Consider the following 22,920-nt stretch of genomic DNA (forward strand, 5'->3'; position numbering starts at 1 on the left):
TGGTAGCTGGAGAGGCCGCGGAGAGGCAGGAGCTGGGCCGGCGGAGGCCAACTGGGCGACGAGTTGGGCCCGCAGGGGCCGCTGGGAGCAGGAGCGAGCCCTGCAGAGGCCGACTCGAGGCCAGCGTGGGCCTGCAGAGGTCACCGGGAGGAGGAGCTGGGCCTGGAGAGGCTGGCTGCAGGAATTCTGGGGCGTGGAGATGCCGTCGGAGGGCAGGAGCCGGGCCCGGAGAGGCCACCGTGGGGCCCGGCTTCAGGTCGTTTGGGGCCTACAAAGGCCGCGGAGCGGGAGCTGGGCTGGAGCCGATCCCATAGAGATTGTCGTGAGGCCAGGGCTGGGCCCGCGGCCGCAGCCGGGAGCAGGAGGAGCTGGGCCATACGGGAGGCCGGGAGGCCGAACTGGACCTTGAGGGGCCGGCCTGAGAAAGTTCGGGGCCTGAAGAGGCCGCCAAAAGGCAAAGGCTGGGCCTGGAAAGTCCGTTCCCCGTGACGAATGAGCCGGGCCTAACGAGGCCACTCGGTGGCAGGAGCGGGAGCCGGCGGAGCTGCCGAAAGGCAGGAGGAGCTCTGGCCTGGGGAGGCCGCAGTCAGGCGAGAGCTGGGCGTGGAGAGTCCGCTGGGAGGCAGATGCTGGGCCTGTGGAAGCCTTTGGGCGGCAGGAGGCTGGGCTTGGCGAGGCCGAATGGAGGTCAGGTCCTGGGCCTGAGGAGGCCGCCCAGAGGCGTGACCGGGGCTGGGACACAAGAGGCCAGTGGCAGGCAGGAGGAGCTGGGCCTGGAGGGGCTGAACTGAGGAATTCTGGCAACTGGAGAGTCCACGGAGAGGCAAGAGCTGGTCCGGCGGAGGCCGACTGGGCGACGAGTTGGGCCCGCAGGGGCCGCCGGGAGCAGGAGCGAGCCCTGGAGAGGCCGACTCGACACCAGCGTGGGCCTGCAGAGGCCGCAGGGAGGAGGAGCTGGGCCTGGAGACGCTGGGTGCAGGAAGGCTGGGGCGTGGAGACGCCGTCGGACGGCAGGAGCCGGGACTGGAAAGGCCACCGTGGGGCCCGGCTTCAGGACGTTTAGGGCCTACAAATGCCGCGGAGTGGGAGCTGGGTCGGAGCCGAGCCCAAAGAGATTGTCGTGAGGCCGGGGCTGGGCCCGCGGCCGCAGCCGGGAGAAGGAGGGGCTGGGCCTGGACGGGAGGCCGGGAGGCCGCGACTGGGCCTGGAGGGGCCGGCCTGAGGAAGTTCGGGGCCTGGAGAGGCCGCCAAAAGGCAAAGGCTGGGCCTGGAAAGGCAGTTCCCTGGGACGAATGAGCCGGGCCTAATGTGGCCACCGGGAGGCCGGAGCGGGGCCCGGCGCAGCTGCCGAAAGTCAGGAGGAGCTCTGGCCTGGGGAGTCCGCAGTCAGGCTAGAGCTGGGCGTGGAGAGTCCGCTGGGAGGCAGAGGCTGGGCCTGCGCAGACTTTCCGGAGGCAGGAGGCTGGGCCTGGCACGGCCGACTGGAGGTCAAGTCCTGGGCCTGAGGAGGCTGCCCAGAGGCGTGAGCGGGGCTGGGCCTCAAGAGGCCAGTGGCAGGCAGGAGGAGCTGGGCCTGGAGGGGCTGACTTGTGGAGGTCTGGCAGCTGGAGAGGCCACAGCGAGGGCCTCCAGGCACAGCCATAAGTAAAAGCGCAGCCTGTAGAAGTCACCTGGGGGCAGCAGCTGGGCCTGGAGAGGCCAACGAAAGGCATGAGCGGGGCCTTCAGAGGCTGACTTGTGGACATTTTGGGCTTGGATTTTGTGGCCTGGACTTGAGGCCTGTTGGGCCTCCTGCACAGAGGCAGGAGCTGGGACTAAAGAGGCCATTGTAAGGCAGGAGCTGGGCCTGTATAGGCTGCCGGGAGTCAGAAGATGGGCCTCATGAGGCCACTGTAAAACAGGAGCTGGGTCTTGGAAGGTGGCCATGAGGCAAAAGCTGGCCCTTGGGAGGGCAATGAGAGGCAGGAGCTGGGTCTGGTGAGGTCAACTTGAGAAAGTTCTGGGCCTAGAGAGAAGACTGGGAGGCAGGAGCTGGGTCTAAAGAGGCCGTTGTAATGATGGAGCTGGGCCAGTGGAGGCTGTTGTGAGGCAGTAGACTCATCCGCGGAGACTGCCGTGAGGTAGGGTGTGGGCCTAAATAGACCATTGTGAGTCATGAGCTTGGTCTGTAGAGGCCGATTGGAGAAAGTACGGGGCCTGGAGAGGTTGCAGAGGCTGTTGAGAGGCAAGACCTGGGCCAAAAGATTCAAGTATGTAACATTTATTAGGTACTTTATTTCCTTTATTAAATTGTAATAGATGAAAAGTAATTATAGAACTCACCATAATGTAGAATCAGTGGGTATGTTAAGCTTGTTTTCCTGCGACTAGATGGTCCCATCTGAGCATAGAAGGTGACAGATTAGGCATTAGATTCTCATAGGGACAAAAGCACAACCTAGATCCCTCACATGCACGGTTCACAACAGGGTGAGTGCTCCTATGAGAATCTAATGCTGCTGCTGACCTGAGAGAAGGTGGAGCTCAGGCAGGAATGTGAGCAAAGCGGAGTGGCTGTAAATACAAATGAAGCTTCCCTCACTCGATACCACTCACCTCCTGTTGTGTGGCTCCTTACAGCTCCATGGCTCAGGGGTTGGGGACCCCGGCTTAAGTGCATCCAAAAGCACCCTTCCCACACCAGTCTTCATAGCAGTCAAGTGCAGCAACCACTGAGCTCCCCAGGCATGTGCCTCAGTTGGCATTTCATCACAATCAACAGTAAGTGGTAGCTTGAGTCACTGTGAGGTCACTTACCGGAAATCACCGGCATCCCATTTCCCATTGGCAAGGAGCTCAGCACTGTCCCTTGGAAAATCAAACCTATGCCCAAATCCCATCTGTGTGAGTTTATCTCCTGGGACCCTTCCGAGCATATTAGTCAGAGTCCAATCAGGAGACAAAAACCACTCAAAAGTTTAAAGTGGTAAAATTTAATCCAGAGAATTATTCATTGTAACAGGGGAACAGCATAACGAGAGATTGGCTAGCACAAAGTAAAGAGAACTCTAGAAAAATCAGGACTAGCCCAGGCCAGGCATGGTGGCTCATACCCAAAATTCCAGCAATTTGAGACGCTAACACAGGAGGACTGCTTAAGGCCAGGAGCTAGAGACCGGTCTGGACAACACAGTGAGACCCTGTCTCTATCCAAAAAAAGAAAAAAATTAGCTGGGAGTGGTGGTACACACTTGTAGTCTCAGCTACTCAGGAAGCTGAAGTTTGAGCCTGGGAGATCAAGGCTGCAGTGAGTCATGATTATGCCACTACAGTCAAGCCTGGGTGACAGAGCAAGACCCTGTCTCAAAGAACAAAACAACAACCATTTACAGACAGAAAAGAAATAGAGCTAATAAGCTAAGGAAAGATGTAGAAATGTGACAAGTAAAGTAATATGAGGTGTTTTACCAATTTAAAATAAACAAAAAATGACATTAAATTTTAATACCCTGTGCTGGCAAAGATGCAGTGAAATGGGCACTTTCTTATACTACGAGGGGTGTTTAAATTGAATATAAGCCTTCCAGGGTAAAGCTTGACAATTTTTTAAAATAATAGAGACAGGGTCTCACCATACTGCCAAACTGCCTCCTCCAACTCTTGGCATCAAGCAATCCTTCTGTCTTAGCCTCCCAAAGTGCTGAGATTATAGCTGGGAGGCACGCAAAACTTTGTCAATTGACATCAAGGGTAATGAGAATGTCCATTCACCATGACTTACAGTAATCTTACTTCTGCAAATACCTTGGGGAGACAATTCAATCTAAACAAAGGTCATCTGTACAAACACAGTGAAAATCTGGGAGTGACGGAAGACAGAGTGGTTAAGTGAAATAAGAAACAGTTATAAGAAATTAAACCACGGTATTAACAGGCAACTGGTAAAAGCTCAGTTGATGTTAGCTGCTACTTTTTTGTTGTTATGAGACAGTGTCTCACTCTGTCACCCAGGCTGGAGTGCAGAGGCTTGATCATGACTCACTGCAGTCTCAGCCTCCCTGGGCTCAAGCGATCCTCCCACCTCAGCCTCCCAAGTAGCTGGGACTACAGGAACATGCCACCACACTAGGCTAATTCATGTATTTTTCTGTAGGGATGGTGACTCCCTTTGTTTCCAAGGCCTGTCTCAAACTCTTGGCCTCAAGCCATCCTCCTGCCTCAGCCTCCCAAAGTGTTGTGATTACTGGTGTAAGCCACCACACCTGGCCAGATGCTACTTTTATCAATATTATCATTACTCCACTCAGTTAAAAATTATTTTCAAGGCTATGTAATACTATGTGTCCTACAGCATAACTGTAAAAACATATACAGTCGTCCCTCGGTATACAGACAGAATTAGTTCCAGCCCCCCATCTCTGCATATACCAAAATCCATGCTGACTCACGTTTCGCCGTCACCCCTCTGGAACCCATGTATAGGAAAATTCCAAATATCAGTTGGGCATAGTGGCAAGCACCTATAGTCTCAGCCACGTGGGAGGCTGAGACGGGAGGATTGCTTGAGCCTGGGAGGTTGAGGCTGCAGTCAACTGTGATAGCACTACTACACTCCAGACTGGACAACAGAACGAGACTCTGTCTCAGAAAAAAACAAAATAAAACAAAACAGGTTAGAAATTGTAATGAGGCCTGTTGGGCAAAATTCCATATAAGCAAAGTATAAATTAATAAAGCAAATGGCGATAAATTAGTATGACTGACTTTCTCGAGTTTCTGACAATAAAGGTAAGAAAAATGCAAAACACAGAGACAGAGGGTAAAAGAAATTAAGAAAGCATTCAACATGTTTAAGAGGAAGACACTGGCCATGTTTGTGCAGCAGCAGTATGTCACGATATGACATACCTTGGAGAGAAGTTAACAGATGAGGAAGTTCATAAAAATGATCAGAGAAGCAAAATACTGATAGCAATACTCAAGTAAACCACAAAAGTTCCATAACTCATGTCAGCAAAGTGGGAATATTGTACAGTGTGTGTTGACGTTCCTATACAACACTGTTTATTTGCCTTATGTTTGTTTGCAAGGAATGTATATACTAAAAGTTCTTCTTGCTGTCAAAAGAATATGTGTAAGTCATTTGAACGTATTCTTCTGTTTTTCTATTTTTATCTTCCTGCCATCATCCTACAGCCTTACTTTAGAAATGTTTTATTTGTTTAGAAAACTGAACAAGTGCTCGTTGTGGCAGCTCATAACTCTAGGATGGGAGGCAGGGGTGAAAGGGTTACTTAAGGCCAGGAGTTTGACACCAGCCAGGCCAACAAAGTGAGACCCCGTGTCCACAAAACAATTTAAAAATTAGCCAAGTGTCATCATGTATACCTATAGTCCCAGCTACTCAGGAGGCTCAGGCAGGAGGATCCTTAGCCCAGGAGTTCAAGACTGCAGTGAGTTGTGATAGTACTACTGTACTCCAGCCTGGGTGACAGGGTGAGACCTCATCTCCTAAAATAAAAAACAAAGAAAAAAAATAGTTCAAGTAGCAAGTTGTATGTGGCTTATTCTGAATATTTCTAAACTAGAAGTTCTCAATCTTTTGGGGTCTAGGATGTCTTTACATTTTTTTACTTTATTAAAGACCTCTAAGACTATTTCTTTATATAAACAATTATATTAAAACTAGAAAATAAGACAAAATTTAAAAAATATTCATCACATATTAATAAAGTCATTACATGTTGATACAAGATTCTTAAAATATTTAACATTCATTACATATTAATAATAAAACCATTACATGTTGATATAATACTCACTCTTTCGCCCAGGTTGGAGTGAAGTGGCGTAATCTCAGCTCACTGCAACCTCCGCCTCCCGGGCTCAAGCGATTCTCCTACCTCAGCCTCCCAAGTAGCTGGGATTACAGCGCCCACTACCATGCCCGGCTAATTATTGTATTTTGTCAGTAGAGACAGGGTTTAGCCATGTTGGCAAGGCTGGTCTTGAACTCCTGACCTCAGGTGATCCACCCGCCTGGGTCTCCTGAAGTGCTGGGATTACAGGCGTGAGCCACCGCGCCCACCCTGATTAATAAATGCTTAAAACACTGATTAGTCAGGCAACAACACTGGGCAGGGGGCTCCTCATTCCCAGTGACGCAAACCCTACTGCATGGCCTCAGGGTTTGCAAGGGTTGTAGAGCTGAAAGGCTCTGACTTGAGATTTCATTCTTTTATTTGTACAGTGATACAGGTTCTGCTCTGTCACCCAGACTAGAGTGCAGCTGTGCAATTACAGCTCACTGCAGCCTCAACCTCCTGGCTTCAAGCCATCTCCCTGCCTCAGCTCCCCAGCAGCTGGTACTACAGTTGAGTGCCACCATGCCGGGCTATTTTTTTAATTTTGTTGTAGAGTGAGGGTCTTGTTATGTTGCCCAAGCTGGCCTCAAACTCCTGACCTCAAGAGATCTGCCCACCTCAGCCTCCTGAGTAGCTGAAACTACAAGTACACATCACCATGCCTAGCTACATTTATTTAATTTTGAAAAATATTTTTGTAAAGAGCAGATCTTGCTGTGTTGCCCAGGCTGGTCTTGAACTCCTGCCCTTCAAAGATACTCCCATCTCTGCTTCCCAAACAGCTGGGACTACAGACATGAGCCACTGCAATGAACTTGAAGAGATTTCTTTAATCTAGCATCCCATACTTGCTAGGATTGGGAAAGGCAGTAGTGTTTTTTTTAATTACTTAATAATTCAGTAAGAATCAAACTCAACCTTGACCTCTGCCTTCTCTCACATCCAGTCTGTCAGGAAATCCTGTTGACTGTCTTCAACACACACTAAAGATCCCCACCCAGCAACTCCCTGGCCTCCTCCCCTACTTCTCCCCTCTGACCATCTCTCAACACCACCATGACCCTGGTCAGGACCAAAATCATCTCCCACCTGGATGTTGCCATAACTTGGCCCCCATGCTTCTACCCAAATCTTCCCACAGCCTTTCTCAACTCAGCAGCCAGAGAATGCTTTTAAACCAGAAGACAGATCATGTCGCCTCTCTGCTTAGAACCCTCCTGTAGTTCCCATCTGAGTCAGAGTCAAAGCCAAAGCCCCAGCAATAACCTCCCAGGGCTTACGTGATCTGTACTGATCCCCACCCAGCAACTCCCTGGCCCCCTCTCCTAATTCTCTCCCTCTCTCCTTCTGCTCCACTGGCCTCCTTCCAGAGCCTCAGACACACCTCGGACACTTTGTTCTGTTGTTTCTGCCTACAATCCTCTTCCCTCAGCACCTTGGCCAGCTCCTTCCCCTCCAAGTCTTTGCTCAATTTTCATTTAGAAGGCCACCTCTGACCATAATATTTAACACTGCCATCTGTCCCCATGCCCACCATGCTCATTTCTTCTTTACTTTCTGCCTTCTTTTTTTCAAGATCTCACTGTCACCAAGGTTGGAGTGCACTGACACAATCACAGCTCACTGCAACCTCAAATTTCCAGGCTCAAGCAATCCTCCCACCTCAGCCTCCCAAGTAGCTGGGACTACAGGTTCATGCCATCATGCCTGGCTAATTGTTTTAGTATTTTATTTTATTTTATTTTATTTTATTTTATTTTGAGACAGAGTTTCACTCTTCTTGCCCAGGCTGGAGTGCAATGGTGCAATCCCGGCTCACTGCCACCTCCACCGCCCAGATTCACGTGATTCTCCTGCCTCAGACTCCCAAGTAGCTGGGATTACAGGTGCGTGCCACCATGCCCAGCTAATTTGTGTATTTTTAGTAGAGACAGGGTTTCGCAATGTGGCCAGGCTGCTCTCGAACTCCTGACCTCAGGTGATCTGCCCACTTCGGTCTCCCAAAGTGCTGGAATTACAGGCGTGAGCCACCATGCCTGGCCAATTTTTTCATTTTTTGTAGAGACAGGGTCTTACTATGTTGCCCAGGCTGGTCTTGAACTCCTGGCCTCAAGTAATCCTCCTGCCTAAATTCCTAAAGTGCTGGGATTACTGGCATGAGCCATCATGCCTGGCTTCATGTTCATTTCTTCTTGCTGTTGCAATGTAGTTTCCAGTTTTCTACATTCAGTGGCTTAAAACACCACAAATGTACCATCTTACAGTTCTGGGGGCCAGAAACATAAACTAGGTCTATTAAGGCTAAAGTCAAGGTGTCAGCAGGGCTGCATTCCTTCTGGAGACTCTGAAGTGTTCCCTTGGCTTTTTCACCTTCTAGAAGCCACTCCCATTCCTGGGATCATGGCCCCTGACTCCATCTTCAAAGCCAGAAGTGAAGCATCTTCAAATCTCCCTCTCTTACCTCTGCTTCCATCACCACATCTCCTGCTCCACTTCTGAATCTCCTACCCTCTTTCTTTTATAAAGACCCTGCGATTGCTGGGCATGGTGGCTACCACCCATAATCCCAACACTTTGGGAGGTCAAGGCAGGAGGAACACTTGAGGCCCGAAGTTTGAAACTAGCATGAACAACATAGTGAGACCCACCTCTAGAAAAAAATAAAAATAAATATTAGCCCGACATGGTGGTGTGTGCCTGTAGTCCCAGCTACTTGATAAGCTGAGGTGAGACAATCGATTTAGCCCAGGAGTTTGACATCAGCCTGGGCGACATAAACTAAATCCCATCTCTACAAGGATGAGGTGGGAGGATCACTTGAGCCCAGGAATTTGTGGCCAGCCTGGGCAACACAACAAGACCCCATCTGGCCAACATGGTGAAACACCGACTACAAAAATGAGCTAGGCATGGGTGACGTGCATGTGTAGTCCCAGCTACTTCGGAGGCTGAGGTGGGAGAATCGCTTGATCTCAGGAGGTCAAAGCTATAATAAACTATGATACATCATCGCACCCCAGCCTGGATGACACAGGGAGATTCTGTCCCAAAAAAAAAGAAAAGAAATATAGCACACCAGACTGGGCAACAAAATAAGACCGTCTCTCTCAGAAAAAAAGAAAATCAACTGTTTCTCTGAGTTCTATAAACTGTTCTGGCAAATTATTAAACCCAAGAAGAGAGTTATGGGAACCCCTGATTTGTAACAGGTTGGTCAAAAGTACAAGTGACAACCTAGGACTTGCCACTGGCATCTCAAGTGAGGACAGTCTCGTGGGACTGAGCACCTAACTTGTGGAGTCTGTGCTAAGTCCAGGTAGTATCAGAATAAAATCATGGGATAGCCAGTTAATATCCAGAGCATTGGAGAATTTGGTGTAGAAACTCCATACATACGCTCAGTCGGAAGTGTGTGAGTAGAGACAAACACGGGCTTTTCTGTCACCTGTCTACCTGCTTAACTGCATAGGAGAGGCAATATGTGGTGCTCATGAACAAAGCAAGCATTAAAGTCAGACCAGACCCAACATTTGACTCAGTCTTAATATCCAGGTGAGCTTGAGCAAATCACTCATTATTCCTACGTCTTGATCACTTCATTCATAAAACGGGGATAACTGTGGCACCTACCTGTGATTCTGTGAGAATTACTGAAATACTATGCTTGGTGTTATTGTGATCATTATACCTATTCCAAACTATCTGACAAGGACTGTGATGGATGATAACATGAAAAAATTAGAAACTGTAGTCAGGTCTCTCAGGCAAAATTCCATACAAGCAGACTACTGTCTCTACAAAGCATTCCTGCCACACTTAATTCACCATTCCCTGAACAAAATGTGCCATCTTCATTGTCCAGGTCTGTACAGTGCTGGTCTTCCTGCCTGAGCAGCTCACTTCATCCCATCCCAGCCCATTCTTCATCCCTCCACCTCCCCCTTCCCTCCCCACTCTCATACAACTCTTCCTCATCTTTCAGGACTTGGCTTCAAGGGTCACCTTAATTGGAAGCTTCTCTCACGGTCCAAAAGAGCTTCCCACTGCACTTGATGCATGCACTATTATTTGATCACTTTTGAGTTACAGTCCAAGTCTTTTTGTACCTGAATAACATGTTGCCCAGTCAGTCTCTCTTCCTGGATTCAGAAGTCTTTCATGGTAGATCCAGCTGGAAGTGACAAAAAGACATTCTTTTGAAATAAAGGGATGACACAGATAGACAGAAGTTCTTAAACGTCTTAAATGGTATGTGTGTGAAAATTAAACACAATTCAAAGACTTGTGGGGAACATTTAGGAGGGAAAGTTACTGGGAATGTCATAAAGGGTTAATTTGTATTTTATTTTATTTCTTGAGACATTATTTTTATTTTATTTTTTATTTTCTGTCACCTAGGCTGGAGTGCAGTGGTGCAATTAGGGCTCGCTGCAGCCTCGACCACCTGGGCTCAAGTAATCTCACTTAATTTTTATTTGGTTTAAGAAATAAGTCTTGGTTGAGGGTGGTGGCTTACGCCTGTAATCTCAGCACTTTGGGAGGCCAAGAGGTATATTACTTGAGGCCAGGAATTTGAGATCAACCTGAGCAATATATTAAGACCCTGTCTCTACCAAAAAACAGAGTGAATGTGTGGAAGACAATTTTTCCACAGACTGGGAGTGGAGGGAATAATTTCAGGATGATTCAAATGCATTACATATACTGTGCACTTTATTTCTATTATTACTACATTGTAAGATATAATGAAATAATTCTACAACTTACTATAATGTAGACTCAGTGGGATCTCTGAGCTTGTTTTCCTGCAACGACACTGTCCATCTAGGGTGATGGGAGATAGTGATAGAACATCAGGCATTAGATTCTCATAAGGAGTGCACAACCTAGATCCCTCGCATGCACGCTTCACAACAGGGTTCGTGCTTCTATGAGAATCGAATGCTGCTGCTCATCTGACAGGACACGGAGCTCAGGTGGTCATACAAGCGATAGGAGGGGCTAGAAATACAGATGAAGTTTCCCCTCACTCGCCTGCTGCTCACCTCCGGTTCTATGGCCCTTTGGTTGGAGACCGCTGCTCAAGTGCATTCGAAAGGATCCATCCCATGCCATTCTTCAGAGTCATCTTTACTGTGGCAGTGGTCAACTGTAGCACCCCTAAGCTCGCAGGGCATACGCTTCACCTGGCATTTCACCACAATCAACAGTAAGTGGTAGCTTGAGTCATTGTGAGGTCACTTCCTGGAAATCACCAGCATCCTATATCCCATTAGGAAGGAGTTCAGCACTGTTCCATGGATAACCAAACCTATTCCCAAATCCTATCTGTGTGGGTCTATCTCCTGGTACCCTTCCTAGCATCAATTCTGTATTTGTAGGAGTCTAATCAGGAGACACAATCAACTCAAAAGTTTAAACTGGAATGAGCAAGGTGGATCACACCTGTAATCTCAGCACTTTGGAAGGCCAAGGTGGGTGGATTGCCTTGAGCTTAGGAGTTTGAGACCAGTCTGGGAAATATGGCGAAATCTCATCTCTACAAAAAACACAAAAATTAGCTATGTGGTGGCACTTACCTGTAATTCCAGCTACGTGGGAGGCTGAGGCAGGAGAATTGCTTGAGCTTGGCAGGTGGAGGCTGCGATGAGCAGAGGTTGTGCCACTGCACTCCAGCCTGGGTGACAGCGTGAGACCCGGTATCAAAAAGAAAAAAATACATATATGTCAATTTAATATAAAAAGTATTAATTTTGGCCAGGCGAAATGGCTCATGCCTGTAATCCCAGCACTTTGGGAGGCCAAGGCAGGCGGATCACCTGAGGTCAGGAGTTCGAGACCAGCCTGACCAACGCGGAGAAACCCCGTCTCTACCAAAAATACAAAATTAGCTGGGCATGGTGGCACATGGCTGTCATCCCAGTTACTCAGGGGGCTGAGGCAGGAGAATCACTTGAACCCGGCAGGCGGAGGTTGCGGTGAGTCGAGATGGCGCCATTGCACTCCAGCCTGGGCAACAAGAGTGAAACTCCGTCTCAAAAGAAAAAAAGGTATTGATTTTAACAGAGGATCAGCATAATGAGGGACACACTAGCACAAAGTAAAGACATCTCTAGAGAATACAGAACTAGCAGAGGTCAGGCATTATGGCTCATGCCTGTAATCCCAGCAATTTCGGAAGCCTAGACAGCAGGATCGCTTGAGGCCAGGAGTTGGAGACCAGTCAGAGCAGCATAGTGAGACGCTGTGTCTACCCAAAAAAAAGAACAATATTAGCCAGGTGTGGTGGTGGTGTACACCTGTAGTTCCAGCTACTTGGGAGTCTGGGGTGGGAGGATCCCTTGAACCTGGGAAGTCTACACTACAGTGAGTCAAGATCATGCCACTGAACTCCAGCCTAGGTGACAGAGTAAGACCCTGTCTTAGAAAAAGAAAAGAAAGTGTTAATCCCCCTATGGGAATCTCCTCTTCTCCTGCCCTCTCAGGAACCTCACTTGTCAGTTCTTCTTCCCACTTTCCTGTATCTTTAACCTATCCCCCACTTTTAGCTCCTTCCCACCATCATTTAAATTACTCAAACTTCTTCTATTTTAAAAACCTCTTCCTAAACTCAGTGAGAGGTCTCCTGCACACCCACTGAGCCATCTGCTCCCCTTGGTGCCTTCGCTATAGCAGCTTGAACCATGTCTCTAATCCATGAATCTCATCACGTTACTCCCCCATTTACATCACTTCTCCTTGCCTCCGGGATTAAGTCCAGACCCCTTAACAGCCCCTGCTCTGCCCTGCCTTGCAAGGCAGCCTCACTGCTTGCCCCTCTCCATTTCACCTACTATGGAGTCCAGCTGAGCCTCATCTTTCTCCTCTGGGAGTCTCTGAAGTGGGTGATGCCCTCTGCTTATAATACGCTTCCCCTTAAACCTCTACTCTCTTCCTGGCTAGCTTCGGCTCCTCTGTCACTTGTCCGCTTTGGCATCACCTCCTCACAGAAGACTTCCTTGACTCCCCAGATTCTCAGGAGCATGGCAGGTGAGGTGCTCCTCCCATGAATGGATGGAGATTAGGGAGAGTGTGTTATTCATGCTTAATTCACCAGTGCTTAGCTCAGTACCTAGCACAAAACAGTTACTGTGGTAGCCAAAGTAATAACCCCCACCCCCACCAATTGTTCATGTCCTATGTTACACAGCACAATTGCATAGGAAGGGGGAATTAAGAGTGCAGATAAAATTAATGTTGAAAATCAGCTGACCTTAAAACAAGATTATCCTGGAATATATCTAGAAGAGTCCATGTAATTACAAGCATTCTTTAAAAGGGGAAGAGGGAGGCAGAAGGTTAAGAACCAGAGACAGTGGGCACAATGGCTCATGCCTGTAATACCAATACTTTGGGAGGCCAGGGCAGGAAAATCCCTTGAGTGCAGGAGTTCAAGGTCAGCTCTGGCAACACACTTGAGGCCCCATCTCTACAAAAAAATCACAACAAGATTCACTGAGTGTCATGGTGCTCACCTGTGGTCCCAGCTCCTGGGAAGGCTGATGTGGCAGGCTTGCTTGAGTTTGAGGCTACAGTGAGCCGTGATTGGACCACTGAACTCCATCCTGAGTGACGAGGCAAGGTCCTATTTCTAAAGAAAAAAACGACATTGGAATCAGGGTCCCCTTCATCCTAAGGTGCCTACAAGGCATCTCTCTCTGCAAACGAGTAAACATCATCTTCCAACTCCTCACAGAGTGGAGGAGCAGGAAAACTCCCTCACCTCATTTCTGTGCCACTTGGGAGGTCTGGACAGCCCAATAACCAGCTCCTTGCTGATGATGCAATCAGGAAATGGCTCGAGTTGAGCTAAGGAGAATTTGGATCCTTCTTTCGGTTCTCAACAGGCAGGGTAGGGGCCAGGCATGGTGGCTCATACCTGTAATCCTTGTACTGTGGGAGGCCAAGGTGAGAGGATTGCTTGAGGCCAGGAGCTCAAGACCAGCCTGGGCAACATAGCAAGACCTCGGTGGCATGCACCTGTGGTCCCTACTACTTGGTAGGATGAGGTGGGAGGACTGATCACTTGATCCCAGGAGTTTCAGACAGAGCCAGACCATGTCTCAAAAAGTTAAAAAAAAAAAGAGAGAGAGAGAGAGAGAGAGACTATAGGCAGGCACCACCACATTTGACTAATTTTTAAATATTCTGTAGAGACAAGGTCTTGCTAGGTTGCCCAGGCTGGTCTAAAACTCCTGGCATCAGGCTGGGCATGGGGGCTCATGCTTGTAATCCCAGCACTTTGGGAGGCTGAGGCAGGCAAATCACCTGAAGTCAGGAGTTCGAGACCAGCCTGGCCAACATGGTGAAACTCCGACTCTACTAAAAATACGAAATTAGCCGGGCAGTAGTGGCGTGTACATGTAGTCTCAGCTACTTGGGAGGCTGAGTCAGGAGAATCACTTGAACCTGGGAGGCGGAGGTTGCAGTGGGCCAAGATCGCACCACTGCACTCCACTCTGGGCCACAGAGTGAGACTCTGTCTGAAAAAAAAAACAGAAAACAAACTCCTGGCATCAACACATCTTCCTGTCTTAGCCTCCCAATGCCCTGGGATTATATTGTTTCCTATAATTGAAGACACTTGTTCTTATACTGCTTTAAGGTATAAAAGAAAAAACAAAACATAATGACAAATGTTGGTGAAGGCCAGGCATGGTGGCTCAGCCTGTAATTCCAGAACTTTGGGAGGCTGAGGTGGGTAGATCACTCAAGGCCAGGAGTATGAGACCAGCCTGGGCGACACGGTAAAATCCGATCACTCCAAAAAAATATAAAAATTAGCCAGGCATTGAGATGAGAGAATCACTTGTGCCTGGGAGGTCAAGGCTGCAGTGAACTGTGATGGTGTCATTGGGCTGCAGCCTAAGAGACAGAGAAGCCCCTATCTAAAAAAAAAAAAATAATGTCAGTGAAGATGTGGAGGAATTGGAACCCACATACATTACTGGTGGGAACATAAAATCGTGTAAACACTGGGTATTTCTTTTCCTGTCATTTCAATTGGTTTTTTTTTTTTTTTAATCAAGACAGGGTTTCACTATCTTGCCCAGGCTGGTCTTGAATTCATGGGCTCAATTCCTCCCATCGGAGCCTCCTGAGTAGCTGGGATGACAGGTGTGAGCCATCACACCCAACTGGTGTAGCCACTTAAGAAAACAGTCTGGCAGTTTCTCAAAATGTAGAGTCATCATATAATGCAACAACTTCACTCCTAGGCATATATCCCAGAGAAATAAAAATATATATCCACACAAATATATATTGTACAACAATCTTCAGAGCAGCATTATTCATAATGGCCAAAACATGAAGACAACCCAAATGTCCACCAACTGATGAACAGATAAACAAAATGCAGCGTGTCTCTACCACGGAATATTACTCAGCAATAGGACGATGAAAGGTTGATACACACTATGACATAAAGGAACTTTGAAAACATTGTGCTAAGAGGGAAAAAAAGCCACAAAAGATCACATATTGTACAATTCTATTTGTCCAGATTAGGCAAATCTATAGCGACAAAAAAATGAATCAATGGTTGCCTAAGGCTGGGGGCCAAGGCAGGTGGGGGGAGTAGGAGGTAGTGGCTAATGGGTATGGATTTCTCTATAGGGTAATAAAAGATTCTAAAAGTGACTGTGGTGATCGATGCACAGCTCTCTGAGTATTCTAAAACCTACTGAATTGCAGATTTCAATAAATAAAGTGAATGGCATGTGAATAATATTTTAATAAAGCTATTAATTTAAAATAATAGCACAGGTAGTCATGCCTGCCTGTAATCCCAGCACTTTGGGAGGCTGAGTCAGGAGGATCACTTGAGGTCAGGAGTTTTGAGCCTAGTGTGAGCAACCTGGCAAGATCCCATCTCTATGATAAAAAATGAAAAAATTAGCTGGGCATGGTGGCACACGCCTGTAGTCCCAGCTATTTCGGAGACTGAAGTGGGAGAACTGCTTGAGTCCAGGAGTTTGAGGCTACAGTGAACCATGACCATGTCATTGTACTGCAGCCTGAGCAACAGAGCAAGACCCTGTCTCTAAAAAGGAAGGAAAACAAATGCAAGTTTGTATCACTTTGTGAGTGCAGCCAAGTTGGAGGAGAAACAGACAAGAACAAAAGAGCACTGAATAACGAGGGTGAGTGGCTGGTTAGGCTCGGTTACTAGCTAAGTGGTTTGTAAAGAATTCATTAGTAAAGTTACAGCTCTGGGGACAGTCACGCAAAGAATGAATGCTAAATTCATTACAAATGCCCATGGTCTTTCTTTACATGCCTTCTAGTGAAAAATTCCTAAGTGCCTAAATAGCAAGTCTGCAACAATACCAGCTGTTTATTAAAGACTACGAAAAAGAAATGGAGGCCAGGCCTGGTGGCTCACGTCTGTAATCCCTGCACTTTGGGAGGCTGAGGCAGGCAGATCACCTGAGGTCAGGAGTCCAAGATGAGCCTGGCCAACATGGTGAAACCGTGTCTCTACTAAAAATACAAAAATTAGCTGGGTATGGTGGCGGACACCCATAATCCCAGCTACTCAGGAGGCTGAGGCAGGAGAACTGCTTCAACCCAGTAGGCAAGAGTTACAGTGAGCTAAAATTGCACCACTGCACTCCAGCCTGGGCGACAAGAGCAAGACTCTATCTTAAACAAAAAAAAGAAAAAAAGAAATGGCATCTTCTTCAAGAATGACATAGTTTTTCATGATAAAGCTCTAATTTTGCATTTGTTCAAGTATTGATTAGATTTACCCAATATGACACCAATCTTGGATAAAGTACAAACAACACAATTTCATTTTCTCAATAATCAAAACTGACTAGGTAGTCTAATATCAATTCCGATCTTATTAAACAATGATCAGATTTTTAAAATTATGGAATGATGGAGCAAATAAGATGTTACAACCTGTTCCAAGGGGAATTCCAAAACCCACACATATCTGAGACCGTCAAGTATGATGAAATATATTTGATTACTATACTGAAAAATAAACTGATTATAAAGCCAACAACAGTTGGGCAGGGGTCTCCTCATCCACAGCCACACAAACCCGATCATGCAGCTATGTGGTTGCAAGGCCTACATAGCCTAGAAGGGTCTGGTCTGACTTGGGATTTCATTTCATTTGTATTTGTATTTTGAGACAGGGTCCCACTGTGTCACCCAGGATGGAGTGCAGTGGTATAATCATAGCTCACTGCAGCCTTGACCAACTGGGCTCAAGAGATGCTCCTGCTTCAGCTGCCCCAATACCTGGAAATACAGGCAAGTACCACCATGTCAGGCTTTTTTAAAATTATTATTAATTTTTTTAGAGAGAGAAGTCTTAATATGTGGCCCAAGCTGGCCTCAAACTCCTAGCCTCAAGAGATCTGCCCACCTCAGCCTCCTGAGTAGGTATACACCACCATGCGCCGCTATATTTATTTTATTTTATTAAATTTCTTTCTTTTATTTTTGTAGAGAGGAGGTCTTACTATGTTGCCCAGGCTGCTCTCAAACTCATGGCCTTAAAACATACTCCCATCTCTACCTCTCAAACTGTTGGAACTATACGTGTGAGCCACTGCCCCTGGCCTGACTTAGGATTTTTTTTATCTAGCATCCTTTACTTGGTAGGATTGGGAAAGGCAGTAGGGTTTTTTTTTTTTAATTACTTAATAATTCAATTAGAATCAAACTCAACCTTGACCCCTGCCTTCTCTCACAGCTCACATCCAGTCTGTCAGGAAATCCTATTGACTGACTTCAACATGTATCCAGGCTCTGACCATCTCTCACCACCACTGTGCACCAGGTCAGGACCACTATCATCTCTCACTGGGATGTTGCCACAGCTTGGCCCCCATGCTTCTACACAAATCTTCCCAGAGTCTTTCTCAACTTGGCAGCCAGGGTGTGCTTTAAATCAGGAGACAGATCATGTCGCCTCTCTGCTCAGAACCCCTCGGTGGTTCCCATTTTAGTCAGAGTAAAAGCCAAAGCCCCAGGAATAGCGTCCCAGGGCTTACACGATCTGTACCGATCCCAGCCCAGCAACTCCCTGGCCTCCTCGCCAACTTCGCTCCCTCTCTCTCTTTGCTCCACTGGCCTCCTTCCAGAGCCTCAGACACACCAGGGAGTTTCCTCCTAATGCCTTTATCCTGTTGACTCAGCCTACAGAGCTCTTCCCTCAGCACCTTGGCCAGCTCCATCATCTGCTTCAAACTTTTGCTCAATATTCACTTATGAGGCCAACACTGACCACTCTACTCAACATTGCCCTTTGTCCCCATTCCCATCATGCTCATTTCTTTCTTTCTTTTTGAAACAAGGTCTTGCTCTATTGCCCAGGCTGGAGTACAGTGGTGCAATCATAGCTCACAGCAACCTCAACCTCCCGGGCTTAAACAATCCTCCCACCTCAGCCTCCCTAGGAACTGAGACTACAGCTGCATGCCACAATGTCTGGCTATTTTTTTTTTTTTTGAGACAGAGTCGCAGTCATCCAGGCTGAAGTGTAACAACGCGATCTCGGCTCGCTGCAAAGTCTGCCTTTCAGGTTCAAGTGATTCTCTGCCTCAGCTTCCCGAGTAGCTGGGATTACAGGCACCACACCTGGCTAATTTTTGTATTTTTAGTAGAGATGGGGTTTCACCATCTTGGCCAGGCTGGTCTTGAACTTCTGACCTCATGATCCAACCCCCTCAGCCTCCTATAAGTGTTGGGATCACAAATGTGAGCCACCGCGCCCAGCCTTTTTTAAAAAAAACTTTTTTAGACATGAGGTCTCATTATGTTGTCCAGGCTGGTCTTAAGCTCCTGGGCTCAAGCGATCCTCCTACCTCAGCCTCCCAAAGTGCTGGGATTACAGGCATGAGCAACTGTAACATAAAGCCCCAGCTTCATGTTCATTTTTTCTTGCTGCTACAACAAACTACCCTATATTTAGCGGCTTGAAACACCACAAATCTACCACCTTACAGTTCTGGGGTCCAGAAGCCCAACTAGGTCTATTACGGCTAAAGTCAGGTGTCAGAAGGGCTGCATTCCTTCTGAAGGCTCTAGAGAGAATGTGCTCCCTTGCCTTTTCCAGCTTCTAGAAGCCACCCCCATTCCTTGACTCATCTTGAAGATGGCCCCTGACTCCATATTCAAGGCCAGAAGTGCAGCATCTTCAAATCTCCCTCTCTGACCTCTTCTTCCATCACCACATCTCCTTCTCTAATTCTGACTCTCCTACCTCCTCCTTTCTCTTATAAAGATCCTTGATTGGTGGGCATGGGGGCTCCCAACTGTAATCCCAACACTTTGGGAGGCCAAAGAGAAAGGAACGCTTGAGGCCAAGAGTTCGAGACCAGCCTGGGGAACATAGGAAGACCCCCCCCCCGCCTTCATAAAATTCAAATTAAAATCAGCTGGACATGGTGATGCACGCCTGTAGTTCCAGCTACTGGAGAGGCTAAGGTGGAGGATTGCTTTAGCCTAGGAGGTCAAAGCTGCAGTGAGCTATGATCACATCACTGCACTCCAGCCTCAGTGGCAGAGCGAGACTCTGTCTCAAATGTAAGAAAAGAAATATACATTTGGTCTCTGCCCCTGGTTCCTGGCATAGAACTTCTAAAGCTCTTATAAAGTCCTTAGTGACGGAGGTAATAGGAGCATTTTCTGTTTTAATATTCAGTCTTAGTCCCAGGTTCCTGACACAAGGGCCTCTGAGGTCTTTCAGATCTGCAGCATGGTAAGAATGCATGTGGGATGCTGTTGAGCTGACAGAGTGGCTGCAAGCTCCCAGACTGCTTCAGGAGGAGGGCTGGCTGCCAGAGGAACCAACCACATTTTTTTTTTTTTTAAACGGAGTTTGGCTCTTGTAGTCCAGGCTGGAGTGCAATGGCACAATCTCAGCTCACTGCAACCTCCGCCTCCCAGGTTCAAGCAATTCTCCTACCTCGGCCTCCTGAGTAGCTGGAATTATAGGGATGTGCCACAACGCCCAGCTAATTTTTGTATTTTTAGTAGAGATGGGTTTTCACCATGTTGGTCAGGCTGGTTTCAAAATCCTGACCTCAAGTGATCTGCACGCCTCGGCCTCCCAAAGTGCTAGGATTACAGCATGAGCCACTGCGCCCAGCCCCAACCACATTTCTTGAGGCTTGGAACTTTCAGCCTCACCTGCCGAACTCCAGGAGGCAAAAGGGACTGGAGATTGACTTAGCTACCAATGTCAATCAATCATGCCTCCATAAAAACCCAAACAACAGGGTTTGGAGAACTTCTGTGTCGCTGAACACAAGGAGGTGCTGGGAGGGTAGTGTGCTCAACAGAGGGCATGGAAGCTCTGTGCCTCTCCCCACTTACCTTGCCCTGTGCGTCTCTTTCACTGGCTGTTCCTGAGATGGAGCCTTTACATTGAGCCAGTAACAGAAAATAAGCTGGCCAGATGAGGTGGCTCATGCCTGTAATCCTAGCACTTTGGGAGGCAGAGGTGGGGGGAAATCACTTGAGTCTAGGAATTTGAGACCAGCTTGGGCAACATAACAAGACCCCATCTATACAAAAAATAAAAGAAATTAGCCAGATGTGGTGGTGGGAACCCTGTAATTCCAGCTACTTGAGAGGCTGAGACAGGAGAATCACTTGAGCCCTGGAGGTTGAGGCTTCAATGAGCTATGATTGCACCACTGCACGCCAGCCTGGACAACAGAGCAAGGCCCTGTCTTTTAAAAAAAAAGAAAGAAAGAAAAGGAAAAACCTGTTTTTCTAAGTTCTGTGAGTTGTTCTAGCAAATAACTAAACTGAAGAAGAGAGTCATGGGAAACCCTGATTTCTAACTGGTTGGTCGAAATACAGGTGACAACCTAGGACTTGCCATTGGCATCTGAAGTAAGGGTGGTCTTGTGGGACTGAGCCCCTAACCTGTGAGGTCTGCACTAACCCCAGGTAGTGTTGGAATGGAATTGTGGAATACGCAGTTGGTATCCAGAGAGCTGGAGAACTGCTGTAGAAACTCCACACACACATTTGGTTAGAAGTGTGTGAGTAGAGAAAAACATGAGTTCTTCTCTCACCTGTCTACCTGCTTAACTGCATAGGAGAGACAATGCACGGTGCTCATGAACAAGGCAAGCATTAAAGTCAGACCAGACCTAACATTTGATTCAGTCTTAATATCCATGTGAGCTTGGGCAAATCGCTCATTAACCCCAAGTCTTCATCATTTCATGCATAAAATGGGGATAACTGTGGCACCTACCTATTTTTGTGAGAATTAATGAAATACTATGCTTGATGTTATTGTGATCATCACACTCTTTGACAAGGACAGTGATGCATGATAACACAAAAACTTAGAAACTGTAATGAGGTCTCGGGCAAAATTCCAAACAAGCAAATTACTGTCTCTACAAAGCATTCCTGCCACACTTAATTCACCATTCCCTGAACAAAATGTGCCATCTTCATTGTCCAGGTCTGTACAGTGCTGGTTTCCCTGCCTGGGCTGCTCACTCCATCCCATCCCAGCCCATTCCTCATCCCTCCACGTCCCTCTTCCCTCCCCACTCTCATACAACTCTTCCTCATCTTTCAGGACCTGGCTTCAATGTCACCTTAACTGGAAGCTTCTCTCACCCTCCAGAAGAGCTTCCCATTGCACTTGATGCATGCACTATTACTTGATCATTTCTGAGTTATAGTCCAAGTCTTTTCGTACCTGGATAACATGTTGCCCAGTCAGTCTCTCTTCCTGGATTCAGAAGTCTTTCATGGTAGATCCAGCTGGAGTGACAAAAACACATTCTTTAAAAAAAAAAAAAAAAAGAAAAGAAAAAAGAGGGATGACACAGACAGACATCAGTACTTAAAAGTTTTAAATGGTATGTGAAAAACAAACAAAATGCAAGGGCTTCCAGCAGAAACATAGGAGGGAAAGTGTTACTGGGAAATATAACAGAAGGTTACATTTTATTTTATTTTTAGAAAAAGGGTCTTGCTCTATCGCCTAGGCTGGACTGCAGTGGTGCAATCACAGTTAGCTGAAGCCTCAACCTCCAGGGCTCGAGCAATATTCCCATCTAATTTTTATTTTATTTAAGAAACAGTCTTGCTCTTACCAAAGCTAAAGTGCAGTGGTGTGATCATAGCTTACTGCAGCCTCAACCTTCTAGGCTCAAGTGATCCTCCAGTCTTAGCCTCCCCAGTAGCTGGGACTATAGGTGTACAGTGCAATGTGTACCTCAATATTTTTTTAATTTTTAGTAGAGACAAAGTGTCGCTATGTTGACCAGGCTGGTGGTGATCTCCCACACTCAGGCAGTTCTCCCACTTAAACCTTCCAAAGTGCTGAGATTACAGGTGTGACCTGCCTGTAACACCACAGAGGTGTGACCTCACACCTGGCTGAGGGGGTTAATTTTTAATTATATAAAGAACTCAAAGAAAATATTAGAAGGAGCCTAAGTGCCTACAGCAGCTGATGAGTAAACTGTGATACATCTATATAACAAAATATTATGCAACCATGAAAAGGATTAAGATAGATCAATAGGTATTGGCACAAATGTCCACGAAATATGAAAATGTGAAGTGATGTTCAATCACCATGTATGTGTCTTGAAGGATATGGCCCATTTTCTCAATAGCAATTATTTCCTGAGATAAGATTATGGGTCTAAAGACTGAAGGAAATTTTTCACTTATTTATTTAAAAGTATTTACTGTTTTTATAATTTAATAAAAGATTAAACAGATCATCGCATTAGTAAAAGACAAATTAATTCCATAAATAAATGGAAAAGACATGGACAGCCCAGGCATGGTGGCTCACGCTTATAATACTAGTATTTTGGGAGGGGGTGGTGGGGGGGGATTGCTTGAGGCCAGGAGTCCCAGACCAGCCTAAGAAACAAAGCAAGACCTCGTCTCTACTAAAAATTAAAAAAAAATTGGCCAGGCATAGTGGCATGTGCCCATAAACCCAAGTACTGAGGTGGAAGGATCACCTGAGATCAGGAGGTCAAGACTGCAGTGAGTTGAGACTGTGCCACTACACTCA

At 47.0% G+C, this 22,920-nt stretch overlaps 1 protein-coding gene and 1 long non-coding RNA gene across 6 annotated transcripts; both read right to left on the reverse strand.

The window, feature by feature from the left end:
* Window positions 1–503: 503 nt before the first annotated feature.
* Window positions 504–2,259, reverse strand: LOC126950895 (basic proline-rich protein-like). The gene is made up of 3 exons (XM_050784838.1): window positions 1,869–2,259; window positions 1,588–1,689; window positions 504–1,391 (listed from the first exon to the last, which is right to left on the reverse strand). The coding sequence occupies exons 1-3, from the start codon at window positions 2,154–2,156 to the stop codon at window positions 504–506; spliced, it is 1,278 nt and encodes a 425-aa protein (XP_050640795.1). The 5' UTR covers window positions 2,157–2,259.
* Window positions 2,260–4,350: 2,091 nt separating this feature from the next.
* On the reverse strand, window positions 4,351–12,046 carry LOC126950269 (uncharacterized). Of its 5 annotated transcripts, none has more exons than XR_007724122.1 (6): window positions 11,423–12,046; window positions 10,889–11,105; window positions 10,611–10,667; window positions 9,950–10,014; window positions 5,368–5,490; window positions 4,351–4,617 (listed from the first exon to the last, which is right to left on the reverse strand). It is a non-coding gene; the product is annotated as an uncharacterized LOC126950269 (long non-coding RNA). The 5 variants fall into 5 exon arrangements; XR_007724124.1 differs by having other exon boundaries at window positions 10,889–11,087; window positions 11,423–12,045; XR_007724121.1 differs by having other exon boundaries at window positions 10,889–11,029; window positions 11,423–12,041.
* Window positions 12,047–22,920: the final 10,874 nt, after the last annotated feature.

The sequence above is a fragment of the Macaca thibetana genome, chromosome 3, assembly GCF_024542745.1.
Source record: "Macaca thibetana thibetana isolate TM-01 chromosome 3, ASM2454274v1, whole genome shotgun sequence".
In the NCBI taxonomy this organism is placed as follows: domain Eukaryota; kingdom Metazoa; phylum Chordata; class Mammalia; order Primates; family Cercopithecidae; genus Macaca; species Macaca thibetana.